We start from the raw sequence: 16,410 nt of genomic DNA on the forward strand, positions 1-16,410 counted from the left end.
AATATTTGCAAAGGCTCTATGTATAGAATACGTCTGCTTCAATATGTTGAAGATAGACATGCGCCTCTGGCATAGTACTAGCCATATGACTGGATGCTGAGAAGGCATTTGACTGTTTAAAATGTGTGTATGTTTCCTCTCTCTTTTCCTGGAGCATGGTGTCCTCCCCATCCTACGTCCTTTGCTTGCATTACAGCAAAGAAACATATTTCCATTCACCCATACACACACACACACACACACACACTCCACCAGATTTTGCTGGACTAAGATACCCTACTTGACAGATGTTTGGTTATTTTGATTTAATAAACTGCAGTATAGTTTTGTGTGTAGCCAGCAGGTAATAAATAGGGACCTGTCTGGGATATGTGTGAGAGTGAGAATAATAACCCAGATTCAGTCAGTGCTTTTGAGTCATTTTTTCCCCACACATACTGTACGCAATATGCAGATGATATTTGAATCAGTATTGTACAGGGTAATTATTAAATAGACTTCTAAAACAAATGTTCAACCACCTCCAAGTTGTTTCTTTATTGTTATTTTATATAAAAATGAATACACTATAAAGGTAAAGCAATTTTACAAAAGAAGAGCACAATAAGTGACATACATGTTTATATAAATCTTCAGAGTATGTTTCACTTTAAAAGACACCATTGGCTCTTATGAGTTTGTTTTCCTTCTCACTCTACTCCAGCAAAAGCTCTCCCAGTAAAACAGAGGCTCCAGTCTGGTGCACTCACTAGTGTGAACTACCTATGTTTTAGCATGCAGATGAACACTGCTGCACATAAATGATCACTAACAATATTAGAACGCTGAGTCTACATGCTAAAATGAAACCAACAGTCACTCTGATCAGCTGCACGCACTAATCAGAGACACTGCCACCACTCAAGACCTGTCTGGACAGCAGTAACCACAGCAATTTACACATGCACACTGGTCATTTTAGTTAAAAGCACAACTCCAGCCTCAGTATAAAGAAGCAGCCAAAGCACTGATGTGGCTCAATAACATTTACTAAGGGAATTATTATGGGATTACTGCATCTTTCAAATGATTCTGACACCTTAGGTTTTTTTGCTTGTAGTTTTCCAATCGTCACCATTACAATGACAGTTGTGACTGGTCCTCTCTGTATAAGTCACCAGTCAGAAATGTTCTAACCCCAGACAGGATTCTTATGTGGTTCAAGGGTACCATGTCTTTGCAGTAATCCAACGACAAAGGTTTGCAACCAAATTATTTTCATTACTGATTAATGTTTGGGAAACGGTGAGTCTTCAGATGTCTTTTTGTCTAACAAAAGCTTGAAAGCCAAACATATCAGTTTTGAATGATTTTGGACAAAGAAGAGGTGTAAATCTTCTCATTTGAGAAGCGGGAACAAGAACATGTATTAATTTTTACACAATTTCTTTTCTGTTGGTATTTTTAGTTCCCATCTGCTCGTCATGTGGAACATAAATACTAATATACCATTTAATGGAGGTTACAGTTGTTAGATCAGTGCAATGCCAATATAACAAATGCAGACACTGTAATGTAATGTTGTGCTGATGGAGTGTTTTGAGTAGACAGCTGTAGTGTGAATGTTGCCTAGCGTGGCGTAAGTAGCAATAACTTGTGAAACTAATGTCTTCAGTGAGCAAACTAGTGAGATGTAAGATGCTGCACAACTGACGTCTTAAAGCAGAGTGGAACCATGATGATAGTACACACACGAGCCAAAACATTACGACCACTGCAGATGATTTACATAACATTGATTATATCCTAACAGCAGCAAGTCAAAGTCTCTGATATATTACATGGTAATTCAATAACTGGTTTCTGCAAACCAGATGTTGGGGAATGTACTGGAATAAGTCTGATGTGTGGTGGCTCCACCTCCATTTAAAGAACTTAAAGGATCTCCTGCTAATGGCATGGTTCCAGATAGCTCTTGTAAGGTTCACACTTAACTGAGAGGTGTTTTGTTGGCATGTCACAGCATATCAGGGGCAGGGGTGGTCACAGTGTTATGGCTCAGCAGTGTATACCGGTGTGCAATAGAATGCCTGGATGTGTGTGCTGTGTTCAGTAAGGTGTCCATGGTGACATGTTCACGTTTAAAGAAATGTCCAGATGGTTCATTGATGACTGTCTTCTGAGGACACGTCATCTGATGTAGCTTCATTCTTCTTCGTCTTTTTACCAGGATGGAGCAGTGTTGGCCAGTCGTCTCATACGCCTAGTAAAACATGTAAGTCTCATCATTTTAAAGATTATGTAAAACATGCAAAGATGATCTGAGCCATGTGGATAATAACTAACCAAGACTAATATCATACAGGGGGATGATTTGGACTAAACAAATAAGAATTCATACATACACTACCACTCAAAGGTTTGGGATCACTTAAATACTTCATAGTTTTTCAAGGAAACACATGAAATTAGCCTGAATAGGAAATATAGCAAAAGACCAGAACATGCTGGCTACGAATGCTGTCAGAGATAGAAATAATGACTTTGATAAAAAAAAAAAAAAAAAAAAAAATTAATGTGTTTAAATGTTTCCTTCATAAAAAAAAGGCCTTTTGCAGCAATTACAGCCTGGCAGACCGTAGCAACTCTGTCTTGGCAATTCTACAGTCCAGCATCCTGAAGTCTCCTTTTCACTGTTGCTGCCACTTGTAAATAATGTGTACTCTTTAGTGCAGCTGCTAGTTAAGGACTTGTGAGGCCTGTTTGTCTTAAACTACACACTCAGATATTTGTCTTCTTGCCCAGTTGTGCATCAGGGCCTCCCACTCCTTTTTCTGTCCCTGTTAGAGTCAGTTTGTGCTGCTCTCTGAAGCGAGTAGTTAACAGCATTATAAGAAAGTTTAAGTTTCCCCGCAATTTCTAGCATTGAGTAGCCTTCCTTTTGAAGGACAACTATAGACTGACAGGTCTCTAATAAAAGTACTTTATTTCTGGCTATTGGCATCTATTTTAACCTGTAAACAAACAACTGCGGATGTTCAGATACTAAACTAACCTAAAGAACGCCATGCTCCCCTTGTTCCCTTAGTACAGCTGTTCTCAGCTGTGCAACACAACTGCTAAAGGATTTTCTCATAATCAGTTAGCCTTATAAAATGATTTACTTGAATTAGCAGACATATCAGGAGATTGATGCAGAGGACTGACAATTTCTAATAATAGGTCTCTATGCAAAAATCTAGATTATTCTTTAAAAATCATCTGATTAATTTCAATTGTTTGTAAAATGGATAAAATTGTTTGTAAATGTGTTTTTCAAACAAGCAAGTGATCCTAAACTTTTAAGTGATAGTGCACATACATGTCTTTAACTTGTGTTCTGTTTATTTAATGAAAACTCTACATTTTTCAGTTGCATGGAAAGTAACAAGCAGGATAGAATATTTAAGCCTGCTGCCAGTTGACTGGTTGGCCACTTGAATTATATTAAGGAACGCTGCTACACTGGTAGCAGTTATATTATAACATTATTTTCTGACATCTCACCTTGTGTTCCTGTCTTGGTCTCGGATCTTCTTCTCCATTTCAGCATCTGTGAGAGTCTCCAGCAGCGGGCACCACTGGTCGGCATCGCCTGTGTTGCGGATGGCAATCTCTACTGTAGGGAGAGGGTTCTCACTGTGGGAATAATTGCAAGCATGGTAATATTCAGCCAGTCCTCCTTGACAAACCAAGTCAAACCGTGTTTAGACCATCCAAGTCCATGTATTGTGTGTTTAAGTGAGTGATTAGGTTACCTGAAGGCGTAGGTCCTCTGATGCCAGCTGAGCTGACCACGAATGCTGTATGCGATAGTGGTAACAAACTCTCCACCCAAACCCAGCTCAGAACACAGCTTCAGCGCAAAAGACTCTGGGGAGTTCTCCCTCTCTGACATGTCCCACTCAAACTGGTCCACTAGAGAGATGTTCCCCACATGGATGTTCAGCTGAGGAATACAGAGAAATAAAATGCACACATACAGTATTTTGTCTGTTCTACCTAGCTGGTACTCAAAGCGCTTTACACTGCGTCTCATTCACCCATTCACACACTGATGGCAGAGCTGCTATGCAGCTGATCTGATCTGACTCACCGGGGGCAACTAGGGGTTCAGTATCTTGCCCAGGGACACTTTGGCATGTGACGTGGCAGCCAGGAATCAAACCACCAATCCTGTGATTGGCAGTCAACTGCTCTACCTATTGAGCCACAGCCATCCCACAGGTTGAGCCACAGGTTGTGGAAAAGATGTTAATCTGTTTCAGAAGTTCTATGATTGAGGGTTGCTGCATTTGGTCAGGTCTAGGTTATGTGCCCTATGATTGAGGTTAATGCAATGGGAATAATTGTTGCGACATTGCAGAAGCAAAACTATGCCATGGTGAATGTGCAGTCTAACGAAAACTGGTGTGTGACTTTTTTTTCTTCTTTTTTTTTGACAGTAAGTGTGAGCACATGGAACTATCTCGAATACCCACCTCTGAAAAATAGAACATTTCGGGAAACAGTGTTAGCTTAAATTAGATGTGCAATTGCCAATACAGGAATTAGTTGAGTTTTATTTTAAGCTTGAATGGAAGTGTAAGGACATTACAGCCTTGCTTGCTAGTCGTCACCAGTAAACATATTGTACAGTTCACAAGGTGTAACACCCACCTTGATGATAACTCTCTGGTCTGCCTGCTCTTCTAGTATGCTGTCAGTGGGGTAGGACTCAATCTGCTGCCGAATGGCTGAGGCAATAGCAGGGACGAAGGTCAGCGGATTTAAGTCCAGGTCATCACACAAAATCTCTGCAAACATCTCTGGAGTCATCAGTTTCTCTGTAATTTAATTTAGACCACATTAAAAGGTAACCACATCAACTTGGCAGAGCAGAACATTTTGTCATGATTTACTGTAGACTTTGATATTATGGATGTTGGCACACCGTTGATGTATTTACCATTCATGTTCCATGTGAAGGCATCTCGTAGTTTCTGTCCGTCTATTTCCATGTCCAGACGAATGGGAACCAGAGCCTCGACCTGAGCTGCGTTCTCATGGATTACTGCTGGGTCATGGTCATCAAAGCTAAGTAAGACAAGAAAAACTGATTACTATTGTTTAAACACATTAAAGTTCTTTTAATGTTTTCTATAATTACTGCTTGTTGTTGTTTTGTTTTTTTAGTAGAGCTGCTTGTGTGTTACATTTCTTGAATATTAAATGCAGGACATATATACTGTTTTGCTTGAGCTGCAAAAAATAACTCACCACAGGGGGAAGGTTCTCTTCTTGTCACGGCCCATTCGGTTGCGGTTGATGGTGGTGGAGCAAGGCACGGCATCTAGATGATGAGAGCTGTTGGGCAGCGTGGGAACCCACTGGCTGCTCCTCTTTGCTTTCTGCTCCCTTTAGAAAAAAGACCAGAACACATTGTTCTTCTTTCATTGTTCATTGTTAATTCTTTAAAATTAAATCCACATACATTTATGTACATATACATACATGTATGTATATATATACACATGTATGTATGTATATATATATACATACATGTATGTATGTATATATATATACATGTATATATATATATATATATATACATGTATATATATATATATACATACTACATGTGTATATATATATATACATCATACATGTATTATATAATCATACATACATACATGTTATATATAATAACATATAGATATTATATATCTCATACATACATGTGTTTAATATCTATAAAATATTATAATTACCTTTTATATATTATATATAATAATACATACATGTGTATATATATATTATATATACATACATACATGTGTATATATATATATATATATAATATATATATATATATATATATATATATACAACATACATACATACATAAAATCACATGTAGTATATATTATATAATATATATATATATATACACATGTATGTATGTATATATATATATATACACATGTATGTATGTATATATATATATATACACATGTATGTATGTATATATATATATATATATATATATATATATATATATGTATATATATATATATATATATATATATATATATACACATACACACACACAATCTTTAAACAGGGGTGAGAGCCTGCACGTTTATGAGTATCACCAAGAAGACAGCTTATGTACAGTGATGTGTGGACAAAAACAAATATTAAGAAAGATTAAGAAAGGACAGGACCTGAGGTAAGCTGGGGGCTCTGTGCTGATGGACACTGCCTTGTATTTCTCATCATTACCCTCGAAGATCTCTTCACATTCTGATGCCTTCAGCAGAGTGACACTAGTAGCTACAGATTGACAATGGGCAAGAAAAGAAGTCATGAATGTCAACTTTCACATCTAAAAGGCAATGTGGCTCTCTATGGCTACATGCTGGTACTGATAACTTACAGCTGCATTTGTTAATCACTCTCACCACTACTGAAACATTTCTTCACATTTTCTGATTGCCATGGCAATACTGGACTGAAAATGATTTGTTTCTGGAGCAGAATGATACATCATACAACTGTAATAGAATTTGGAGTTTAGAATTTGGAATTTAGATAAATGAATGTAAAAAAACAGAAGCCACTCACCATGTGATGATGCTACAATTTTCTTCCTCTCCTCTACTGAGGCCAGTCTTCTCCATAAAGATGGATATCTTTTATACAAAGAGCCTCTGAACATACGCAAGTAATTCCCAACCTAGAGAGCAGAAGTTGGATTATTTAGTAATTCCACAATTTGGCCACTAGAGTCAAACCTAGTGGCCACATTAAACAAAGTCTAAAAATAATCATCACCATCATTATTATTGTTCAATAATAATAATAATAATAATAATAATAATAATAATAATAATAATAATAATAATAATAAATAAGACTTTTTTAAATCTAGAGATGAGAGATATATCTCACAATCTATAAACCACATTTCTCTGCAAAATTCATTACATGGATCTGTCTTGACTCATCGAAACAGCTGATGTGAAGTATACTAAATCCATGTCTCTCACAGCTCTGACACCACATCACTGAAATCTAATCCATTTTCAATTCAATTCATATATTCAAATATAACTATACACAGAATTAAATAGAAAACCCAACAATCCCACTTCAGCAGCACTAGGTGACAGTGCAGAAGGAAAACTCCAGCAGGACCAGGCTGATAGTGGGCGGCCATCTGCCTCGACCTGCCCACACGCTAACGATGGGGTTATGGGGTTTTATGTATTACCATTGTTCCTATGGTTTAATAATTAATTGTTTATTTGACAATGCAATGAAAAGTGATCCATAGCTTAGGTCAGACTGACTTCTGTTGTGCTTCCTTTAACATTAATTGACTCAAAAACATTTTTAACATGAATGCTTTGGGTTCATTTGTTGTGGGGACTCACATTTAGAGAATAACCGCTGTAAACTGCGGGTTTTAATCAGTGTCAGGAAGATGAAACTGCTTCACGTTAATGTTCCACTGTGCAGACTGGAATTAGAAGTTAGCTACTGCAAAGCACCAAACGCTGGGAACTCAGCGCTTGCTTGCTTACTTATAATGCAATGTTAAGTCATGTTTGATTTGATTTCCAGGCTGTTGACCAGCTGTAAAGTCTCTTTATATATCCTGTGCACCGTTGTAGGTACTTTTTGTTTAAGAAGCCACCAATCGGCATCGTTAGCATGCTAGCATCAACTAGCTAGAAGAATGGGTAACTGCAGCACTGAAAAGCATTGAAGAGATTCTTACATACCTCCGACCCAACCATGTAAAAGTCCCCATCTTGTTCTAACTGAAATTTCACTGGCTTCTGGCCAAACGTTTTGCTTAAAGCTAACTGCATCTTTACACAGCCGCTAACAAGCTAAATAACTAATTACTATTAACGTTAACTAGCAAGTAGCCTTCTCTTCTTCAGATGTGTTCGGGGCCTACAACAAAAATGGGAAATTAGAGTGCCCTCCTTGGAAACAGGACTCCTTTCTGCTTTTTGCATTTAACTAACTTAAACTTAGAACATTTCTGTTTCACCAACTGCAAAACGACATAACATTAACCGTATGCTATTGAATTTGACAATAATTGCTGTATATCCCGCTTTACACAGGATGTTAAATAAACACATCCGATTTGTAGCTGTTCTCATCTTTGGTGAAGATTTTTCCGACTTCCACTTTGCTGCACTGGCCTCACTCTTCGATCCTTTCAAAGTAAAGGAACAATTTCCAAAGTACACTACTGCCCCCCACAGGTTCTAGAGAGAGTCAGAGGAACTCCTCTCTGTAAAGATGAGCTGATCTTTCCATCTCATCAAGTACTCCTCAAACGTTCCTGTCAATCTAATATTCTTTATTATCCTACATTAAAAAAAAGGATTTATGTGGCTCAAAACAAAACGACAAAAAAATGACAAAAAAAAAGGAGTTGGATGAAGATAATGTGAACGTCATACTCAAATGGATTAAGTTTATTATTCTTATTTTATAGCTTGACCCGGAAGATCATTTATATCGAACATCTTCTCTTAATTCTTAAGATTACTGAGAAAAATGAAATAAAACGACTCAAACAAATCAATCAATAAGCATTTGTAATCCCCTTCACACACATGTTGCCTGGCCAGTCGGATGTTATGAAACCCACTTTAGATTAGCCTATATTCTTAGTTATTTTTTATATTTGTTCTTAGTACTAGCAGTATATTTTATGAAAAGAGCATTCTAGTAGAGATTCTCTCTGTTAGAAGCCTGTCTCTTTCTAGAGGTTACCTTGCAGTCCAAGGGGGGATTTGACTACTTGCACTCACCAGAGATCTGGTAAAAACTATGTCTCAATTAAAAGGTGTGTCTTGTGTTGTTCCCCAGGGTCCTGTCTTGGGTTAGATTCTGTTTACTCTGTGCATGCTTCATCTCACATAATAATAAACCTCAAAGATAGTGTTACACAGATGCAATTCTATTATAGTTTTTATTTAATCCTTAGGATCCTACAAAACTATTCTATATACAACTGCTCTAAATTTGCAGCAGAAAAACCGAAGTTGTTATTTCACCTGGTTTGTCTCGAATTTGAAAGCTTTCTTCTGCACAATTTTGGTGTCTCTTTATTTGTGATCTATTTCTGCATAAATATGATCTAAATGTTAGCAATTTTTTACATTAGTCCTAAATTTAGAGCCCAATTAAACAAACAAGACAAATAATAACACATCTTCCTTTCTCTATTGTGGAAAATGCTTTCAAATATTTATTATTTATTTAGCATTCAGTAATTAGTGTGACTTCATTTTGCAGCAATAACGTCTATGTAACATGATCTACTTTCTGTTGAGTTTCAGTTCATGGATGGATACTTCCATCCATGAACACAATACATTTTCCTGCAGAATTTTCTTGTTCAACTTGGAATTTATAGCCCTATCAATGATGGCAAGCCTTGTCCAGAGCCAGCAAAGCAGGTCCACATCATTATGCTGCTATATCCATGTTTCACAGATGGGAACAGGTTATAAGGCTGGTATGCAGTTTGATCATCTCCAAACTAGAGCTCAATCCACAAAACTGGGAAAAGGAGAAAGCATTTCTTAGCATTTTATTTTGTATATGATACAGGAACCCAAGAATCCCTTATCTGTAATGCCTGCAGAGCTTAATATTTTCTAAACTTATATATGCACATACAGTAACATACACAAATTTGGTCGTGGAATAGGAAATAAGATACCTAGGAAAGCCACACAAAAAGGAGTTTGGTGTTTTGGCATGCATAACTGCCTGCATAGCTCCTGTGACTGCATTAATATTACCCTGGGTTATCTGAACATTATCTAATCTTCATCTAAGTCAAGAGTATTAACAAATATGATGTGCCTAAAATAATAACACAAAATAAATATTGATCTTTCAGGAGTTTAGTGAGAACAACCATAAAAACCTTATAGTGCTAGTGGAAAAAGCAATAAACTCAACCAGGCGCTTTCTGAAGCTGTGGATCAGACCTACACATCATTCAGGAGGAATTTTAGCCTATTCTTTCCAGGCAGAACTGCTTTAACAATGTCATATTCTTTGGACGTCTCGTCTGTGGCTTTCTTCAAGTCGTTCCATAGCATCTCTATTGGGTTGAGGTCTGGGCTCTAATTTGGCCATTCCAAAAGGCGGATTTTGCTTTTCTGAGGCAATGCTGTTGTGGACTTTTTCAGATGATGTACAGACATTCTCACTTTATCCTGAAGAATGTTTTGATACACTTGGGAATTCATCTTCTCCTCCATCACTGCAAGCTGGCCAGGCCCTGATGCAGCAAAGCAGGCCCAAATCATAATGTTCCCTCCACCATCCTTTAGGATTGGGATGATGATATTCATATACGTTCTTTTTAGTAATCAGCGGCTTTCTTTGTGGTGTCCTGCCATAGTGCCATACTGCTTGTTCAATGTTTTACCTACTGTAGACTCATAAACTGATGTAAGCCAGTTTCAATGATGCCTTTAAATCTTTGGCTGTCTCTCAAGGTTGTTTCTTTACCTCACTGTTAAGTGTTTGTTGTCCACTTTGGATCATTTTGACACACTGCCTACTTCTTGGTAGTGTAGCAACAGTCCCTAAGTGTCTCCATTTGTAGATTGTTTGCCTAACTGTAGACTGGTGAGTTTCTAATGTCTTTGAGATCATTTTGTAACCCTTTCCAGCATCATGTAAATCATCAATTCTTGATCATAGTCCTCTGAAAGCTCCTTTTGTCCAGGCATGGCTTACATAAGCACATTCTTCTTGTGCGGAGTCCACACCTCCAAACTAATTTTTCTTCACAAGACGTCAGATATGCTAGTACCTTTCCACTAGCACCTGTGAGGTTTTTATGGTTGCTCTTAATAAAGACAGAAAGATCAGAATTTTTTTGTTATTATTTTAGGCACATCATATTTGCTAATACTCTTGACTTAGATGAACTATGGCAAATTAATTTAGAAAACCACTCCAAACATTCCAAAAGATTTACATACTTTTTTCTGCCACTGTATAAATACATACATACCAACATTAAGAATATGAATACAAAGCACTAAAATTAGCCGAAGTTACAAATGATTAACAGAAAAAGAGATGTTTTTGAAAAAGACTGTGTGTATGTGTGTGTGTGTGTGTGTGTGAGAGATTTAAGGCCGTTTGTATCAAAATATCAAAAGGAGTACAGCTCGAAAAATGTAACCTACTTAAGCTGAAGGAGAAAATTAGTAATGACGTTTTTGGCTTCATACACTACCACAGTCAAAAGACATGAAACCAAAGCACCATTTGCCACACATATTTATTCTTTAAAAAGGAGAAATGAAAAAAACAAAACAAACCACAAAAAAGCACTTGCCATCTGAAAACAATGATTTTAATAATATTTTACTTCTGTTCGTCTTTTCTTCTTTCAGATGACAGTTGCTATTTTTCAACATTTTCCTCTGGGATGGAGACAAGCATAACCTGAGCCCAAAGGCTCACTGTCCATTGTTCCATCCAAAGCTTGTGTCCTCTCAAGTAGTCTTAGAGCAACAATCTGGCATCAAGAAGAGTTTCTGAGGATGTTTTAAAGCCCATATACAAATACAACAGATGGTTATCTCCAAACCAGTTCTGAACATTTGGCATTTTTCATCCAGAACTAAACAAACATGTCAAAAACAAAGACCATGTTTGTTCCCTTTAATTCTCTGAGGGAATGTCCTTGGAAGTGACTTGACAATCACAAATGATCTGAGGGCATATTTAACCTCCAAGGCGTTGTCCCTCTCCAAGGCGTTGTCCCTGACCCCAGGCAAACCCTCCCGGGCGCTCCTCAGGTAGGGGATTGTAGTTGGCATCTTCCTCTGGAGTATCAAACAGCATCTTTCTGCAAGAAGCACAAAGGAGAAGAGAATGAGTGATTTCTGATATACACAGTAACATCACTTATTCATTTATGGGGTGGCTGTGGCTCAATAGGTAGAACAGTCTGCCAATCATAGGATTGGTGGTTCGCTTCCCAGCTGCCATGTCACATGCCAAAGTGTCCTTGGGCAAGATACTGAACCCCCCGTGGCCCCCGGTGAGTCAGGTCAGCTGCATAGCAGCTCTGCCATTGGTGTGTAAGTGTGTGTGAAAATGGGTGAATGAGACACAGTGTAAAGTGCTTTGAGTACCAGTAAGGTAGAAAAGCGCTATATAAGTGCAGACCATTTATCATCACAGCTTATCTACGTAAATACTGCATGTTAAATATTGTTAATTTAGAATTTAATTGAATAAATTTACTTAAATCTTTTGTAGGGTGTATGGACTCACATGATAGATGGGGTCCTAAGCCACCTTCCTCCACCTGGCTGGTTGGGGAAAACATCCTCGAGGAAGAAGTACACATGACCAACAGCGATACCTTAACAAGGTAAAATAGAAAGCAAGTGCCATTTACACCGTGCAAGATCAACCCACTGATCACACTTTCTATTAACATATCACATTACTGCTAAATAATGGCTGGATACCTAAAAGATCCACAATGATGGAGTTGCCCAGCAGGAGAGAGAATCCCATCAGCACCCACGGGAGGAAGGGTGCTTGAAAATTCAACAAGCCAAAGAAATTCATGCGAACATTCGGGTTTCGTCGACTCCACACATATACAAGCATGATGGTGAAAGCCTGGCCCAGGAACACAAGACTGACAAAAGTGCCAAATATCTGAAGGTTTGTTAAAAAACACAACAAAAAATAAATAAATAAATAACCGTAGTTACATCTATCACCACGGACAAACTGTTTATTTCAAGAACTAAAACATGCTGGTATCAACCTTAGAGTTGTGTAACATTTTAACATCTCTGTGATGTGAATAAAATACAAATTAATTACACTATCATAATTTAAACACTGGGTTTAACACCTGTCAACATAGCATGTTAATATAAAGCTTCATTCTGAGGAAGGAGATCTGTAATTTTTCACTGGGACCATCTGTGTTGCATTCTGGCTGTGACCCTGTTTTGTCACAGCTGTTTCTGACCAGGATTCTGTATGATTCAAATATAATATTTTTTTCAGTTTTCTGTGTGTTATATGCCTTCTTTTTGGTCTTTGTTTAGTGCCTTACTTTCTGCTTTGTTGTGTTACAGCCTATAGACTAAGGTTATAGTTGAGTTGTTATGAACTACATTGATCAAAGATTTAATATGTATTCCATATTCTGCTATATTTCACATACAGTGTATGTTAGCAGAAGGAAAAACTGGTGTTTCTCCTACCTGAAAGGCTACAGAGGAACTTCTTTACTGAAGTGTATCAGAAGCAGCTTCTGTTAAAAATAGATTTGTATCTTTAGTGCTGCGGAGCAAAGAGCTGTTTCTGAGATACGTCCCAGCATGTAATGAAAATTTCACTTTAGAGTAGAGTGGCAGCTGTCGCAATGCTGTCCACAGTGCTGACTGCCCCAGTGGAAAATTGCTGTTAGCTGTACCCACAGCTGTCAGTTGTACTGTATTGGGCTAAAGACTTCATTACGTTTAAGTTAACATGTACTTCAATCATTTATAGGAAGGATACAGTCATCAGAAGTCCACCAAAGAGGAACATGAAGACAAAGTCAGCCGTGCGTCCTCGGAAAGAGCCCTCCTCTAACATCCGACAGTATCTGTACCTGAAAACAACTAGTTAAGAAAATCTACACAGTCTGTTAGAACACGTTTCCATGATCTCCACGATCATCACCATCACCTAAATAAATAAGAACTGTCATATGATACATGTTTGTGTCACTGGCTTGACTGACTGTAAGTAAATGGTTAAAGTATGTAACATTTCATCACCCTGCAACCCACCCAACCCTGAAACTACCCATGGCTTCCTCTGTGAAACACACAGCATGCAAATTCAGTAACAGTAAATGAACTGAGATCTAGAACCAAGAAGGATACAGAAAAATCATGTTGAACAGGAAATTGAAGCCAACTGGACCAAAAAACAGAAAGTTGGTTATTAGTCGCCATACCTAAAAAGAGAGAGAGAACATGACTAGAGCTCATTTCTTTGATTCAAAAAAGGACGAGAATGAAAAACAGTGTAACAGTACTCACCTGATAATTCCTTAGAATCAAATCTGGATTGAAGTATAATTGAAATGGCGTGATGATTTCTAGTTGCTGAGAAATGACAAAACAAAGATAAAGCTAAATATTAAAATAACTATAAAGACCTTTTAAAAACATCACAAAATTATCTCAAGAGGTCGCTTCAGGATATGGAATATGGTAAGAGGTGTCATGTGAAGCTGTTTGGACATCAAGTAACAAGAAACTGTGACTGGGAAATGGTCTACAATAAAAAACGCATCTTTTCTAAAATGAAAATGATGTTCTGTAAAACTGTAAAAAAATAACAATTTCAAACAACAAAATAACAATTTTATAACGAGTTGAGTTTAAGTTATTTTCTTAGCGTTAGTTGTTTCACTATCACAGTTTCGTTTAAATATTTTACAGTTATTAACTTCACTGATGTACAATATGCCCCTACCATGGCAGACACAAAGCAAAAACATGAAGCATTCCCAATTTGGAAAAAAAAAAAAAAAAGGTTTTCAATATGTAACATACAGAATATTGCTTTAAAGGCTGTGACAAGAATTTCAGTGTCACTCTGGAACTGGTCCAGCAGGTTTACATGGTGCCACTAGATTAGAGCTTTGGTGCAGGACAAGAAAAAATTCATTCAATATTACTGTTTCCAAAACTTTGCATTTTCACAACAGTATATATCTTACTCTGAATCATTCAGTCCACCCACACACACACACACACACACACACACACACACACACACACACACACACACACAGTCCTAACTTTTTCACTAAGTTACAATTTATTAGTATATATTAAGTATATACTACTACTACAATTCACAGCAGCATTAGTAGGGCTATGTCCAGTTTTGTTTGCACACAATCATTTTGAATAAGGAGAGTCTACACCTACTTTACTACAACCTCTCTGTTTTAGTGAACCACTGAATCAACACACTTCGTGCAGAAGTAGAAAGTGAAACAAGCTCCTCCTTGACCACATGAAACATTCAATTATGAGTGACCATTAGATTCATAAAAATACAGTAATAACAAACACATAAACTATAATAGTAACGTTACAGTCGTGTGAACTATTCTACACCCTGAATATTGTTCCTTTCCATCATTTAGTCCGAGCTTCCTCTGGAGAACAGTGAACAGCCAGTGTCACAAACACAACAGCTGTCTTCCGCGAACCGCCACACATAGTGTTAATTAACGTTAGCTAGCTAACTACAACTTCGATTTTGGTTAACTAGCTAAAATGAAGCCACGTTTCCGGCTACAGGTAACTAAGCTTCAAACCTTTTGTGACTTCAGTAACAGAAGTTAACAACCTGCATGAGAAGCTTCAGACACGTAACGTTATCCAGCCCCTGGGTGCTTTAGCTAAACCGTCCAGCTAGCAGCATCAAAGTAACAACGTTACGTTAGCCACGTTTGGCACCACCAAGTATCCCCTTATCTAAACTAGTAAGTTAGTCTTACCACTGCCGCAGTTGTGAGCACACATGCGGTTGTGTATGCCCTGGTAACAACAGGAATCTGTAGGTACTCCTGCTGTAACGTCTGGTAAGCCATTTTGGACACACTGAAAGCTTCCGGCACTTTCTTGACACGTCATTCTACGATGAGAAAGATGTTGCGTTCAAAGACGTGGGATATAAGATGACCAAACGTCGACCAGTGGAAACGTTGCATTCTCAAATGTAATTTTTATTTGGTGAATAGATACGAACTTTATAAAGCACTCAGTTCAATGTTATAATAAGTCAGGTATTATAAATGTATTTAAGTATTGACAAATGGCTTAAATTTAAAACATTTATTTTTGTTTTTTAATTGGCTAATATTTAATTTATAGGAGCCTTATAAAATACATTAAAAGAGCAGGAAGACTCTAATAAAGCTTTATACAACACATCAGCACCTGCAGTTAACGTTTTCAGCATTGTGTTTTAAACAGTTAATATTACAAAATATAAATAAATAAATTGTTGAAGCCATTTCTTTCAAATTTCAAACCCTTTTTTAAACCTGAAAGACTGAGTTGTAATTAAGGGGCACAAATTAGTCTTAGGACAAATGTTAAATATACAGTAGCAAGGAAAAGTATGTGAACCCTTTGGAATTTTATGGTTTTCTGTGTTAATGTGTTATAAAATATGATCTGATTTTCATCTAGGTTTAGAGTATTTACAAATATAATGTGCCTAACATGATTACACATAAACAATTCTGATCTTTATGGCCTTTTTGAGAACAACCTTAAAAACCTCATAGTGCTA

The 16,410-nt window shown here is 37.3% G+C and overlaps 2 protein-coding genes across 2 annotated transcripts; both read right to left on the reverse strand.

Annotated features, from left to right (window-relative positions):
• Positions 1–527: 527 nt before the first annotated feature.
• LOC113148656 (SWI/SNF-related matrix-associated actin-dependent regulator of chromatin subfamily B member 1-like) lies at positions 528–8,144 on the reverse strand. The gene is made up of 9 exons (XM_026340424.1): positions 7,788–8,144; positions 6,625–6,736; positions 6,225–6,333; positions 5,278–5,415; positions 4,967–5,094; positions 4,678–4,844; positions 3,777–3,967; positions 3,526–3,657; positions 528–2,242 (listed from the first exon to the last, which is right to left on the reverse strand). The coding sequence occupies exons 1-9, from the start codon at positions 7,875–7,877 to the stop codon at positions 2,203–2,205; spliced, it is 1,107 nt and encodes a 368-aa protein (XP_026196209.1). The 5' UTR covers positions 7,878–8,144; the 3' UTR covers positions 528–2,202.
• A 3,182-nt stretch (positions 8,145–11,326) lies between these two features.
• Positions 11,327–15,730, reverse strand: derl2 (derlin 2). The gene is made up of 7 exons (XM_026339894.1): positions 15,611–15,730; positions 14,133–14,198; positions 13,974–14,047; positions 13,603–13,696; positions 12,549–12,744; positions 12,349–12,439; positions 11,327–11,917 (listed from the first exon to the last, which is right to left on the reverse strand). The coding sequence occupies exons 1-7, from the start codon at positions 15,701–15,703 to the stop codon at positions 11,794–11,796; spliced, it is 738 nt and encodes a 245-aa protein (XP_026195679.1). The 5' UTR covers positions 15,704–15,730; the 3' UTR covers positions 11,327–11,793.
• Between the last annotated feature and the right edge of the window lie 680 nt (positions 15,731–16,410).

The sequence above is a fragment of the Anabas testudineus genome, chromosome 22 (assembly GCF_900324465.2).
Source record: "Anabas testudineus chromosome 22, fAnaTes1.2, whole genome shotgun sequence".
In the NCBI taxonomy this organism is placed as follows: Eukaryota; Metazoa; Chordata; class Actinopteri; order Anabantiformes; family Anabantidae; genus Anabas; species Anabas testudineus.

Bases quoted from the DNA above. Each gene is read 5' to 3' on its own strand.
- LOC113148656 (XM_026340424.1), bottom strand. From the start codon at position 7,877: ATGCAGTTAGCTTTAAGCAAAACGTTTGGCCAGAAGCCAGTGAAATTT. The intron at 5,095-5,277 runs GTGAGTTATTTT...TGTCTTACTTAG, and splicing joins AAGAGAACCTTCCCCCTGTG to CTTTGATGACCATGACCCAG. The intron at 2,243-3,525 runs GTGAGATGTCAG...ATGTTTTACTAG, and splicing joins GACCAAGACAGGAACACAAG to GCGTATGAGACGACTGGCCA.
- derl2 (XM_026339894.1), bottom strand. From the start codon at position 15,703: ATGGCTTACCAGACGTTACAGCAGGAGTACCTACAGATTCCTGTTGTT. The intron at 14,048-14,132 runs GTGAGTACTGTT...CTCTCTTTTTAG, and splicing joins TGATTCTAAGGAATTATCAG to GTATGGCGACTAATAACCAA. The intron at 11,918-12,348 runs GTGAGTCCATAC...TGCTTCTTGCAG, and splicing joins CTTAGGACCCCATCTATCAT to AAAGATGCTGTTTGATACTC.